The 13782-nt window shown below is 43.8% G+C and overlaps 1 protein-coding gene across 2 annotated transcripts in view; it reads right to left on the bottom strand.

Annotated features, from left to right (window-relative positions):
- Positions 1–4646: 4646 nt before the first annotated feature.
- The window catches only part of SLC6A5 (solute carrier family 6 member 5), a 64913-nt gene continuing 55777 nt past the window's right edge, over positions 4647–13782 (bottom strand). For both annotated transcript variants that reach the window (XM_042959191.1, XM_042959192.1), the window contains 3 exons: positions 13486–13586; positions 8786–8953; positions 4647–6578 (listed from right to left, as the gene is read on the bottom strand). In XM_042959191.1, the coding sequence (XP_042815125.1) occupies positions 6423–6578; positions 8786–8953; positions 13486–13586 (425 nt within the window). In that variant the 3' untranslated portion in view covers positions 4647–6422. The remainder of the gene's footprint in view (positions 6579–8785; positions 8954–13485; positions 13587–13782) is intronic.

Here is a 13782-nt window from a genome sequence, read left to right as displayed (position 1 = left end):
ATGACTATCCCAAACCACACATAGTCTCTGTTTCACACAGTAGAATGTGTAAATCAGAGAAGTAAATCCAATCTTTGTAAAGTTCAAGTATCTTAGAAGTAAACTGGAGGAGTTTCCTGTTGTAAAGAGCCCCCAAGGTGAATCTTCTAGGCAGTGACTACTCATCCCACATGGATCTCTTTGTAAATCCAGTTCCCACAAACAGGCGTTTGTAGAACTTGTGTATCACAGAGACTGCAACGAATGGCCTTGGAACTCCTTGCAACTGTGGATTCTAAATCTCTGGTTCCAGGAGAGACATCTAGAGAGAAGGAGGAAGGAAGCATCAGCAAAAGCAGAGGGGTATCAAAGCAACGAGCTCAGTGAGAAAAGAGTTGCAAAGTCCAGGAGACAAATAGCTGTGAAACAAATGGCAACAATAAGATAGATTGGTCGGAGGAAGACAGAAGAGTTCTAAGAGCAAATGCCATATTAGCTCCTTCCAGGCAGAGCCCTGCAACACTCTGCAGCCCACAGTCAATCTGTCCTGCCATAGATGCATGAGCTCTGTGCTTCCCACATCTTGTCATTGTCCCCATTTAGGGAAAGACTATTTAAAAGGGGGTATACGGACACATCAGAGCATTTCCAAGTAAAATTCTAGGGTTTCAGGGATCTTTTGAAATGTTCCAAAGAAATACCACAAGGTCACAGTTCAGAGTGGTAACAGGGACAGGTGAAATAAACTTGAACATGAGTTGATAATTATTGAAACTGAATGACAGGGACATGGAAGTTCATTATTCCACAGTCCCCACTTTTGTATATGCTTGAGAATTTTCAGAACAAAAAGTCAAAGGAAAACACAACTGAGCAATGGGGTTTCGAGAAAGAAACCTAAGATGACAAGCCAGCACCAGACTCTGATCTCACCAGGCACTCTTCTTCATCACTCAAGACAAGGTCTTACACTGAATTTGGGACTTGCCACCTGGTCTGCCTGCTGAAGTGCATGGTTATGGACAAGCCTGAGTGTGTGGGTCAATCTCATTACACAGGACGGACATGCATGCTCTTGGCAGGTTTTGAGTCAGCTTGTAAGGCCATTTCTTTTCCCCCTACAGGTGGCCCAGCACCCCCACCCCCACCCCCATCCCCCCTACCCTGGAGCCTGCCAACACAGAAGCTAAGGATAGATCAAGCTTCTGGGGTGGCAGGATCAGATAGGAATGCCCAGCCACCAGTCTCTGCACATGACCCAGGAACTCAGGGCCCATCTCTGGGCAGGGAACATGGGGGCTCATAGTCTTTACGCTGGGCTCTGAGTTCCTTGAGATCTGGGGCTGTTCTATTTCATATTCTGTTTTGCCTGGGGTCTAACTCAATGCAGAAGCTACGTAAATGTTTGCTGAGTTGAAATACAGTTGAAGACTGACAAAGTGGTCATTCAAATACACCCAAGGATTTAACTCGCCCAGTCCCTGTGTTCAGATGCACTCAGAGTCTCTCGCTCCCTCCCTCTCCTTCCCTATGAGGGATAATTAATAATTCAGCAAACAATAGTGTGTTCTGATGATTAAGAATATAACAATTTAATTGATATTTGTTTCTGCAGCGGCGCAATATCTCATTTTCCCGGGAGGGCAGTTTTCCATTTCTGTTCCAGCTTTCTCCCAATAAAACAGATCAATCCTGGGGATACCTGAAGGCCATTTGTTAAGAAAGAAAAAATGTGGGTAATGGGTTTGAAATAAACACAATACTATTATCATCATGTTTTAAACACTGACATTTATTTAGGGTTTGTGAACTCATACATTATTAAGATAAATTCTAATTTATATCAGTATATAATAGGCAAATATATAATACAATAAATTGCATTTGTAGACATAAATACAAAATTTGAGGTAGGGCCTCAAGAATAATGACTTTTTAAATGAATAATGCACAGTATATAATATGTACTCTGTAAGATATATATATGATGCATCATTTGTAACATATTTTCTTCATGTACAGTTAATGAAAAAATATAAGGACCTGATTAGGGAACACATCTTTATTCATAGGCAACAGTACCACATACGATGCCTGCATTTAGGACATTAGCCAAGTACACAATTTCAGAATAAACCTATTCCATGATAGGTCCACAATAAAGTGCAAAAAAAAAAAAAAAAAAAAAAAAAAAAAAAAAGACAAAACAGTTCCTAGTCAATTACTAAGTATCATCCTAACAATAAAATACACCTATAAGGCAAATGGTTACCTGAAGATGTATTTAATCCATGGCAGGCAAATCAAACCTCTGCTCTCAGAGATGATTCATGCCCAATCTGAAAATACTTTCTCTTTGGCTGCAGGCTGCTCAGAGGTGATCCAAGCCAAGACCACAATTCAAAATTACTTGGCCTTTCTGTACAGTTGAAGCAAACTCTGGGAATGATAGGGAGCTTTGCTTTTAGAAATCCCAGGGACACTTCGTGGAGAAATTACTATCGAGATTAAACTCACCCAAGCCTTTGCTCCCAGCCTGGAAGTTTCGTGCATGACACCCACCCAGTGTGAAACAGAGGAAATGTTCCTTTGCTGGCCTTGGCCTTCAGTGCCTGCAGGACAACCTGCCATACAGCATGCTCCCACTGGAGTCAGCTGCCTCAAAGACGAGTGTCACAAACCCAAATCCAGGTACGGCAGCAGCAGTGTGATGTTGCCATCAAGCACACATTAAGCAACCGTTATTGTGCAAGTCTCTGGGAAGAGGACGATGACTGATGGCCAAGGGAACAAAGAGGAAAGAAAAATTCAAATTTTAGGCATGGGAAGACCATGCTGACAGGTGAAGGTTGTCAGGCAGCACTGAGGCACATGTAGATAACAAAAAAAGGACTCAGTTAAGGAAAACTCAACTCTAATGCAATATTAGCGTAAAGACAACCCAAGTCTTAGCCATTTAAAGATCATTGTATTAAATTATTTTTAAAGTGCTGCTCACTGAAGTACAAGTTACATTTCTTACACATTAAAAACACATGGGAAATTTCAAAGACGTTGAGGTCGAGATTTTGCACTGACCACGACTTTCATGCAACAAATGAATATAAAAGAAACAAACAAAATAAAACCAGACTGGACACATCTGTACATGACAAACACACAGCCCTAAAGAGACTAAAAGTTACTAATACGCAAGACAAATATTTGCATAAGAAGCCACAACACCAACAGTTAAGAAATATACATTTTTTTTTTCTCCTTTAAGGATATTACAAGGTTACTGCTTTTAACATATGGCTTTTGTTTTTCTCTGAATGGATTTCTGGCATTTGTCGGTGTTAGGAAATTATCTCACAAGTGGAAAATACCTCACCATTCTGCCCAGTAAAAACCAACAAAAATTTTTCCTCAGCAACTTGGTTTTTAACTCAGTTTGAAGGGGAATGCTCAAGGAGCCGTTTTTGACAATGCCCTTCATTTTCTTCTTACTCATTCATTTTTTTCTCATCCAATTGACTGTGGAAGAAAACACATAGCATGGAAACATCCACCTGGTTAGCATCCCAGCCAAGTGTTGGGGGGGGGGGGGATGTGGCAAAGGTTGATACATGATGACGAATCAGCTTGGATGCTGAACACCTGTCTGCCAGGGAAAGCCTCAAAGTTGAACACGGCTAGAGAAATGGGTAAAAACGGAGTTTACAAAGTCACCGTTTCCAGATAAGTTCGGAACCTTTCACCTTTCAGCAAATTTTACATGAAAATTGGCAATTGTAGGGAAAAGGAAAAACACTCTGGCTGTTCAGGGAACAGCTACTGAGTCTCAGCCTGGACACATCTCGACAAACACAAATGTAGCTGCCTCCAACTGTAACATTCACAGCAGAATGTAGCTAGCAAGGAGGCCCCTGCCCTCATAAGTCAACTTGCAGTTCAAGTTCATATGAGACAAACCTGGCAGCAGCCGTCGGGTACCCCACCCCTTCTTTTAATCACGACAGCAATAATTAGCAGAAATTGGGTTGGCATCCAGCATCGGACTCCAGTGTTAGCCAAGAGGCGAGAGAGGGAAGCCAAAATCATTCGCCCTGACACAAACACACCAGTCCCGTGAGAGAATGCTAATTGATTTCAGCTCTTTTCTTCAGGCTTCAAATTGGAAAAGCTAGAGATAATTTCCAAACCTAAGTTTTTCCTCCCTGCCTCTCCAGCTCCACCAGTTATCACCTGGAGACGCTAATTTTCGGTACCTCTATGTGAAATCTGCTACAGTAAGGGGGGCTTCTCATCAATATGGCTTTCTTGGGGAGACCAGTGTTCATGGCGGACAAGTCACTATGGGAAACACGGGGGCATGTGAGGCCGCAGCTCAGGTTCCTAACACTGTGTCTAGGGGAAGCTCAGTGTAGTCTCTGTGATAGATTCTAGTAAGTTCTAGCTTTGGGAAATAGGCAGAAAAGGAGAACAAAGAGGGGAAGAACAAACAGGCACTGCAGACAAAAGAGATGAAAACCTACAGTTCAAAACCCATCTCTGTTTCCTTTTCTCCCATCCAAGTACTAACCAGGCCCGACCCTGCTTAGCTTCCGAGATCAGATGAGATCGGGCGCGTTCAGGGTGGTATGGCCGTAGACTCTGTTTCCTTTTCTAAAGTTTCCACAGGCAGTTCTCAAAAACGGGAAAATCACGTCACTGTTGGCAAATGACAATGATATTTGCCCTAGAAAAAGAAGAGCTCGGTAAAATGAGTTGAGACCTCTTTTTAAACCAATGAAGTCATTTAAAGTAAAAATATGTTACGTTAAGGTCTTTTGTTAGGGTTCACTGCTGTTGAACGGGATGAAAAGGTCACATCAATATACAAGATTTAAACTGAAAACTTTGCCTGAGACCCTGTTACGTGACGACAAACAAGTAAGAAAGTGATTGAGATGGTATCCCCTAAAGAAAACAATTTTAGGTTCAGATATTATTACTGTAAGGAAAAAAAAATCCGGACTACACTATTCTAAACTCACCATCTCTACAGTGATTCTTAAGATATTTATAAGGACAGAAAACACCACTACGCATACAGACTACATGAACACATATCACATTTAAAAATCTCATATATGCATGTTCAGGATACAAGAAGATAATAAAGGTCACGGCTTCGCCAATCTCTGCAGACATATGATTCGCTCTCATTAGAGCACAGTTATGAGTATTGTGAATTGGGAAGTCTTAAAATTGAATCGGCTAAATGTAGTCTTAAAAGCTATAGTCTTAATTGGCTCACTTGCTACTTACCTAAGCTGTATTTACCAGAAATTTCTGTAAATACAGTGACCTAAAATGTACTACCAGCACATGGACTATCATGGTTGCTTTCAACTAAACTCTCCATTTCTTTGATTTCTCTGTGACCACAGTTGGCATTTATTGTGAATGAAAAAGAGTAAAAATTGAGAAGTGTTCTGTCTTGTAGGAGGTTATGTCTTATATATAGAAAATATATAGACACAAACGGGTAAATCTTGTTTTCCCAGAGGTTGGAAGACCAGGGATCTACAGCTCATAGAAAGACATTTTGAGGAGAAGAAACATGGGATTGTGACACTGAACCACGCCGTTAAATGTCATGTAGAAACTAGAATGGAGCTCTGCTATGCCCATACAGAGGCAAATTACAGGATGGCTCCTTGTGTACAGGCAGAGGAAATGATGAAGAGAATTCACAAATATAGTTACTTCAGAAAAAAGAAAAAGCAGAAGACAAGTGAAGGAAGAAAACTCTCCACTGAGATTCGCAGTGTGCACAGACAAGTCTCTGAGTTCTTGGCACACTTGAGACAGTTGGCCCAAATGAGGGAAAACAGATCCCCAATTGTAAATGGAAATCTACAATTGGACACCCCAGTGGTGTCCACATCCACTGGTTTGTCTTATCCTAAACCATTTTCAGACCCCTGCCGACCATCTAAATATACCCTCCTAAACTTCCTGCATCTGAATGAAATCACTACATTGCTCAGCTCAGCAACACTATGGAGCCCAAACAACAGTCTTGTAATTCTGCCATTTTATATAAGCCTCCGTGGCACCACCAAGGACAACACACAGTGGATACTCCCGCCCGACCGGGTCTCGCGTACCTACTCGTGACTTCACCGGAAAATGCCCACTCACCTAGTCGATCCACTCCTGCCGGGTAAAGCCTGAGCTTCCAACCCCTCTGGAAACTGACACCATGGACACAGGCAAAGCGCCTCAAGTGGTCTGTCTAGCTCCTCACTACAGCATGCGACACCGTGTCCTACTTTTCTATATAACCATTCTCATGCATGGACATGAACCAAGACGTGAGGAGAGAGAAGAAGATGGGAAGAAAGCTGGGGAAAACCTTAGGGGAGGCAGAGAGGAAAAACAGGATCAAGTCTGGGCCATCCCATGCCATTGGACTAGCACTGGGTACCCAGTTCCAAATCCTTCACTGGCAGTTTGAGTCCCAGGGAAGAGGTTCCCAAAGGGTCGATCATGTTCTTGTAACGCTCCCCACGGTGCTGAGCTAAGAACGGGCCCCAGTCCGGCTGTGGCGAGCACACCAACTTCAGCCTCTGCAAAGAAGCCAAAGACACACAGGGTCACAGAAGTAACACGCCATCCCTCCCCTAGGCAGCACCCATCTATCCCCAAACTGCCTGACACCACTTTTGCCAGAACCTTCCTTAAGCCAAGAGGTCCCCGGCCAAGAGAAGCGGTTAGGAAGATAGCCCTCTTAATTAACGAGGTCAAGGGACGTTAAGGAGGAGACGTGGTTTGGTTCGCTTGAAGTTATTTACATCGCCCTGCAAGCAATATAACAATTGCTCGGAGTTTGCCTTGCACAAGATTAACAGAGGATAAAGGACCCAGATTTTAATTATACATTTTTTCCTTCCAAATGAAGAGAATTCGCAAGCTTCTCTCTCCACTGCCAGACGCAGTCTATAAAAGACATGCGCTCAGTTACTTTTGTTCCATAGTCCCAACAGTAGGTTGTTACATCAAAATAATTGGATTTTGTTTAGCATATTTCCCCTAAGTATATAAATGGCCGGGAAAAAAAAAAAACACAACCCCAAAAACACACTGCCAAGAGTGAGCAAAGATTTTAATTATCTGTTGACAAAAAATATATGCTCCTGACTCGGTTCAGCAGTGTAGGCGAGCCAGAAATAATGGGACTGTCTCTGATCCTTCAACTGAACTTTTTACAGAAAACATAATGTGATGGGAAAATTTTCTAGAAAAAAGTTAAGAAAACATATTTCAGACTCCATAAGGGGGAACAATTATATGTTTATTACCTATTAAAGTGAAGCTATTTCTTATAGCTGTTAGTTTAATCTCCCCTTAATCATCAGTTTGCAACCTTTGTGTCCCAAATCAACCATAATAAATTTATAGAACCAACTCATCAGTTTAGGGAATTTCGGCCTAAGACAAAAGTAGCAGAGGCTACACTAGCTTCTGTTCAAAGGGAATGAGATTTCTGGGTGAGTTGGTGGGAGGCTCATCTGGGGCAAGAGGGAGACAGCCCTGGGGGTAAAGGGGCCCACAGTAATTTACCTCAAGGGGACAGCAGACAATTTCCTGAGGATGCAAACTGGAATACCGCTTCAGTAAGGAGACTCCTACATTCCCTTTGTCAACTCTGTCTCCATTTTCAGTCCATTGAAAATAAAAGCCACCCCCTGTGTGGGATGTTCCCGAGACCTCTCTTCCTCTTCTCAATCTGACCAAGAGCCAAGCCCATACACCTGTTCTTCGCTGCCCTCTATTGGCAGGTGTTTCTTTGCCTTGGTCTATCCCAAGGCCTCTGAAACTTGAGTGTGCATCAGAATCACCTGGTGGGCTGGTTAAACTACAGACTGGGGGGGGTGGGGTGGGGGTGGGAGGTGGTTCCCGTTCCCCACCTCTGGTTCAGTGGAGCCAGCTGGAGCCTGCTCATTTGCATTTCCAACAAGCTCCCAGGTGGTGCTGATGCTGCCGGTCCCGGGGCCAAACCCTGAGGAGCACCGGTCTGGTCCAAAAGGTCCAACCTCTGGATTTTCAAGACAGAGGCAGTGCTGATCTATCCCTAGCACACCTGAGCCAGTGACTTCTCATAAGTAACAAAAGCCTGACCACACTTCACTGGTGGCTGAACAAGTGGCAATGCGTTCCCAGACACCCTGGAGTCAGGGTGGGGATTTTTTTTTTCTTTAGAAATGAGGAAAGTATCCATCAAGGGATTAACAAGGACAGGTCTCACCTCACACCAGCCATGCCCCGGACCTCTCATTACATTGTATGGGGATGGTGACATGTTCATGAGCTTGGACCCCTCAGCCATTCTAATACCAGTCCAACAGGAAGGGGTAGTGATTTAAAACGTAATGGGAATAGATGTTTGGAGGGAGAAGACTTGGACAGAGATGCACATCAGGAAAGTGGGAATCTGACGTGTGGTTAAAAACCAAATATCAGATGTAAACTGTGGGTAAGGGGAGGGGGGGAGGGGAACTCCAGGAAAGAGGAGACATGATCACTTATTCCCCAGAGCTGCCAGGGCACTGAGGAAGAGCATAACAGCTTGGCCTGCAGATCGGCTAAGTCTCTCCATTAGAGGAATAATACATAATAAAAACGGGTTTAATAGAAACGGTGGCAACTGTGATCACTTAATCACCAAGTCTCCCTGGAGAATAAGTTTACCGAATCTGTTGTTTTTTAATGCACGGAGCTCTGAGAGCTTCTCCCTCGGGAGGGGATGGCAGGGAAAAGGAGCTGATGGAATTACCTCAATAAATCTGCCAGGGGCCAGATGCATTTTTATCACAAACATAATTGGAATCCAGATAACCGAACAGGCGAGCATCAGCCATCCGAGCACCATGGACCAGTTAGGGTAGCGATAAGAGCCATAGGTCATGGGCTCCCACTGGTAAAAGCTGAAGCAAAGGATAAACTAGGAAGAAAAGAGAAACACATGTGTTAGGCTGGTGATGCGAAGTGTTCATTCCTAACAGCCAGGTATTGAGCCCCTGCCATCAGTTTGCTGCTTTCCTATCTATGATCCCATGTTATATCCAGACCAACCCTGGAAGAGGTATTATTAATAATCCATTTTCCAAATGAAGAAACTGAATTTCAGGAGGAAGATGACACACACTTGGCCAGCTGCATTTGCCATCTCCCAGAACTGAGCAACGTGTATGGGTACACACACACACAGGCTGTGAAGACACTGTAAGGGCCATACATCAAGGGGACTGATGCGTGGAGTGGGGCGTATTTAAAGGGTTGTCTGTACTTTCTATAGTGGATAATCAAGCTTTTGTTGTGAGAAAGAATCCATTCAATGTATGTATTTAAAAAAAAATTTTTTTAATGTTTATTTAGTTTTGAGAGACAGAGAAACAGAACCTGAGTGGGGGAGGAGCAGAGAATGAGGGAGACACAGAATCTGAAGTAGGCTCCAGGCTCTGAGCTGTCAGCACAGAGCCCGACGCGGGGCTCGAACCCACGAACCGTGAGATCATGACCTGAGCCGAAGTTGGATGCTTAACCAACTGAGCCACCCAGGCGCCCCTAAATGTATGATTTTAATATTTTTAGAAATGAGTTGATGGGGTGCCTGGGTGGCTCAGTCGTTTAAGTGTCCTACTTCGGCTCAGGTCATGATCTCATGGTCTGTGGGTTAGAGGCCCTCGTCAGGCTCTGTGCTGACAGCCCACTCATGCTCTCTCTCTCTCTCAATCTCTCTCAAAAATGAATAAACATTAAAGAATAAAACAAAAATAAATAAATAAATGAGTTGAATCTACCTTGACTTCTCCTTGAATGGGGAATGGCCCGTATCCAGGCACTGCCTTTAAAGCTGGCAGAGTGAGGCCAGGAGTGGTTGGCAAGCAGTGACTGAGCCTGAAGCTGAGTCCTATAATAAACCATGGGGCACAGAGTGGGTGCATGGTGCACTCTCAACCGACTCAGGATGAACAGGCTGTGTCACCCAACAGTGGGCCAAGAGCCAAGAGGCCAGCAGGCTGATCTCGGTTCCACCGCTAACTAGAGGAGGGACCCTCATGTCTCAGACTTCTCTGCTATAAAATGGATATATTTCACACTGCGCACACAACACACAAGGGCTTTCTGGGAACAATGGTCTGATATTTACTCAAAAGTCCCCTCTCAATTTGAAGAGAGGTGATGAGTCATTTTCTGCCCATTATCTGCATCACTGCACACTTCGGCAGGAGCAATGAGCACCCTCTGAAAGCAAGTTTAGAGCAGCTGAGAAGGAACAAGGGAACACCCATGGGAACAAGGGAACACAAAGAGAGGCACTGGAAAAGACAGAACAGGGGTTCTAACTGTTCTTGCCACACCTTTGGGGAGCACTGACCTGAGAAACTATGTTCTTGCCCATGTTCATAGAGGCAATATAGTGGCAGCTGAGAATAATGTACCTAATAATGATGACATAAGTCCTGCCTTCCCCACCCCCACCCCCACCACCCCGCACATCTCATTCTATCTTAAGCAGTAAAATAATGGCCCAAAAATGATTGGAGGGAATTATGTCAGCAAAGATGATATATGGAAGTGTTTTAGAAAAGCATGAAGCAGTATACAAATGTAAGGCATATCTATATTATTGCTGCAAAGCCCAGGCTGCTGGGCCAAGTGATTATTTCAATGCAACAATAATTCAATGTATTGATCTGAAGCAACATGAGCCTGAAGACGGCTGTTGAAAACGTTGCTCCTACGGAAAGAGATGCCTTACTCTAGGCCCCTTTTTAAACATTTGCCCCTAGAGTTATAAACTTTATTAACCAGTCTATTGGAAGTATGGCCTAATGTAATTATGGTAAGTTACTCCATTTCATTTACTATATAAATAGCAATACATCTGCTTATGTGTGCACATAATTCAGTAACGTGATCTGACTATGTATACAATAATTGCATGGGGAATATTTATAGCTCTATAAATCCAAGAAGGCACATATAAAAATGATCAATTTCATTTCAGAGGTTTCTAAGTAATTTAAACCCATAATCTCAGTTCATTCCAGCATACCACAAATACTCGCTTTACAGAAGGGCAAGTGGCAAAAAATAAGTGTTAGGCTTGGTCCTTTGGTACCCATTTCCAGTTGCACAAATTCCACATCAAACTTATGTGTGCACACCTGTTCTTGCCATAAATTTCCCTCTTCCAAGCCAACTTTGATAAAACCCTGCCTGAGACAAGCCTGGCCATGAGAGATAATAATTTAACCACTGAGTCAGGCCCACCCTGACATTTTGCTGATGGCAGCCAAGGAAGGAAAGAGGTACATCAGTTGACAATGGATTTGACCGCTTCTACTTGTCCATAGCTCCCAAACACAGAAGGGGAATCTGGATCAGGAGCTTTTCTGGGATCTCTACAGGTTTCTGATGGGAGTTGCATAATTGAAATCAAGAAAGCACAGCATGGTTGAGAAACTTTCTCAAAAAACACAGCAAGTCCCTGCAATTTCTTTTCCCTGACTCTCTGCTCACAGAGATTAGAATTATTTTAATTCCAAACTGGCCAAACTCCACTTGGAAATGAAAGCACTGAGTTTCTAGAAATTTATTAGAGTGTGGGCTTGAGGCTTAGAAGCCCTGGATTCAAGTCTCAGCTCTGCCTCCTGAAAGCTTTGTGGCCTTGGTCAAGCTCCTTAGCCTCCCCGGGCCTCAGCTCACATAACTGTAGAATGGGGGGAAGAATCACCCACTAAGCAGAGTGGTCGGAAGCTTTAGGGGCAAAGTGCCTTCCTCCAAACAGACCTCCACAAATGGTGGTGCCGGTTCTTACGTTTATGTGATACGTTTCTGCAAAATATAATAAAATTCTCTGAAGCTTAATCTCTTCCAAGACAGGAAGGAAAGTCAGGTCTTGATTTCACCCAAGAATAAATCATATGTGGTGGTGACTGGGGGAAATGGTGAAGCTCAGGAGAGCCAGAGAATGCCCCCAGGCAGGAGAGTTTCAAAGTCCCCCCCCACACCCCCCACCAATTAGGTAAATCTGAGCTCTTCATATACATTTCAGTCCTAAACTCAAGAAACTGGAAAATCCATTTTGATTCTTTTCACCCCTCGTGCCCCAAATCTAGTGGGACTTTTCTGACAAATTATCGCCTCTAAAATGTGAGCATTGATGTGGGCCTCTCAGTATGGTGTTCATGTCAGTGCAGAGGGAGATAAATGCTGAATGGTTTTTCTGTCTAAACTTATGTCTTTTCGGAAATCAGTTGAGGTGTTTTGATTAAAATGCACTCTGTGACAGTTAAAAAAAAAAAAAGAGTGGCGCCTGGGTGGCTCAGTCGGTTAAGCGTCCGACTTCAGCTCAGGTCATGATCTCATGGTCCGGTCCGTGAGTTCAAGCCCTGCATCGGGCTCTGTGCTGACCGCTCAGAGCCTGGAGCCTGTTTCGGATTCTGTGTCTCCCTCTCTCCGACCCTCCCCCGTTCATGCTCTGTCTCTCTCTGTCTCAAAAATAAATAAATGTTAAAAAAAATTTTTTTTAATTAAAAAAAATTTTAAAAAAAGGAAATACATATTTTCTTTACAATTTTACTTCATCCTGTCTTGTTTTCCTTTAGAGAACCTGGTGCTGAAGTTAAACAACGGTCTTAATCTGGTTTCCAGTGCCACCTGCCGGCTGCAACCAGAACTACAGCCAGCTTCCCGCCGCCTTGCTTTGATAGCACCCATCACAAGCCAGGGAAGCGGAGGAAAGGCAAGGTCGCAGTCAATTACTGTCCTTGGAGGGTGAATTAAGGCAAAGCCTTCAGCCTGTATCACAATAAAGGAAGGGACGGGATGTGCATGCAAGTCCCTATGCAGATTTACTGACACATGAAGGGCTCTGATCTTTAAGATGAATGTCAGATGATCTCAAAATGTCATCGTCACACTTGAGGATGATGAGATAGTTCTCAAAAAACAATAAAAGTGAACCATAAAGGTCTAATTTATGCTATCTTCGTTGTAGAGCAGCTCTACTGAGTAGTGGTTAAGAGCAAGAGTCCTGGAGCCTTTTGCCTGGGCTCGAACCCAGGCGGTGGTTGCTAATTATTAGGTGTGCAGTGCTAGGTAAGTCACATAGCCTCTGGGTGTCAGCTTCCTCATCTGTGAAATGGAGGCGACTGCAACGCCAGCCCCACAAGGCTGCTGTGAGGGAGAGATGTGGTGGCACACATAAAGTTCTCTGAACAGAGCCCGGACCGTGGTTAGCACGTGGGAAATGTGACTGTAATCTGCTAACAGTACATGAGGAAATGTTCTGTAAGGTTGCTCCAAACTGCATGAGTCACCGCTAAGCACCTTCAGGTGGGCCACTAGATCTCTCTGAACCTCAGTTTCCTCTTCTGGAAGGCAAGAATAATACACTTTGTTCAAACGTAAAGCACCACATACACAGGCGAGATCCAACTACATGATAAAGCGTGCAATCCTTACCGTTAAAATGGTTGGAGTTACAAACGCCCAGCAGACTTTCCAGAAAATGTTTGGCTGGAATCCAATCATCATTTCTATATCTTCACAGAATCTTTGCAAGCCTGCAAATAGACAAGTGGAGACAGCATGAGGTGCAGTGGCAGGGGGTTGGGGGAAGGGAGGGTAGAGGACAGGGTCTAGAGGCCCTCAAGTAAGTGCCATTGGCTAGGGATGGCCCCAGACTGGTGTCAGCATGACCCCTATTATGCAAGAAACCATCAGACAAATGATTCGCTGCCAGGAAGATTAGGGCAAACT

The sequence above is a fragment of the Panthera tigris genome, chromosome D1 (assembly GCF_018350195.1).
Source record: "Panthera tigris isolate Pti1 chromosome D1, P.tigris_Pti1_mat1.1, whole genome shotgun sequence".
Taxonomy (NCBI): domain Eukaryota; kingdom Metazoa; phylum Chordata; class Mammalia; order Carnivora; family Felidae; genus Panthera; species Panthera tigris.
The sequence above is the reverse complement of the archived record's forward strand: the minus strand, read 5'-3'. Positions and strand labels throughout refer to the sequence as shown.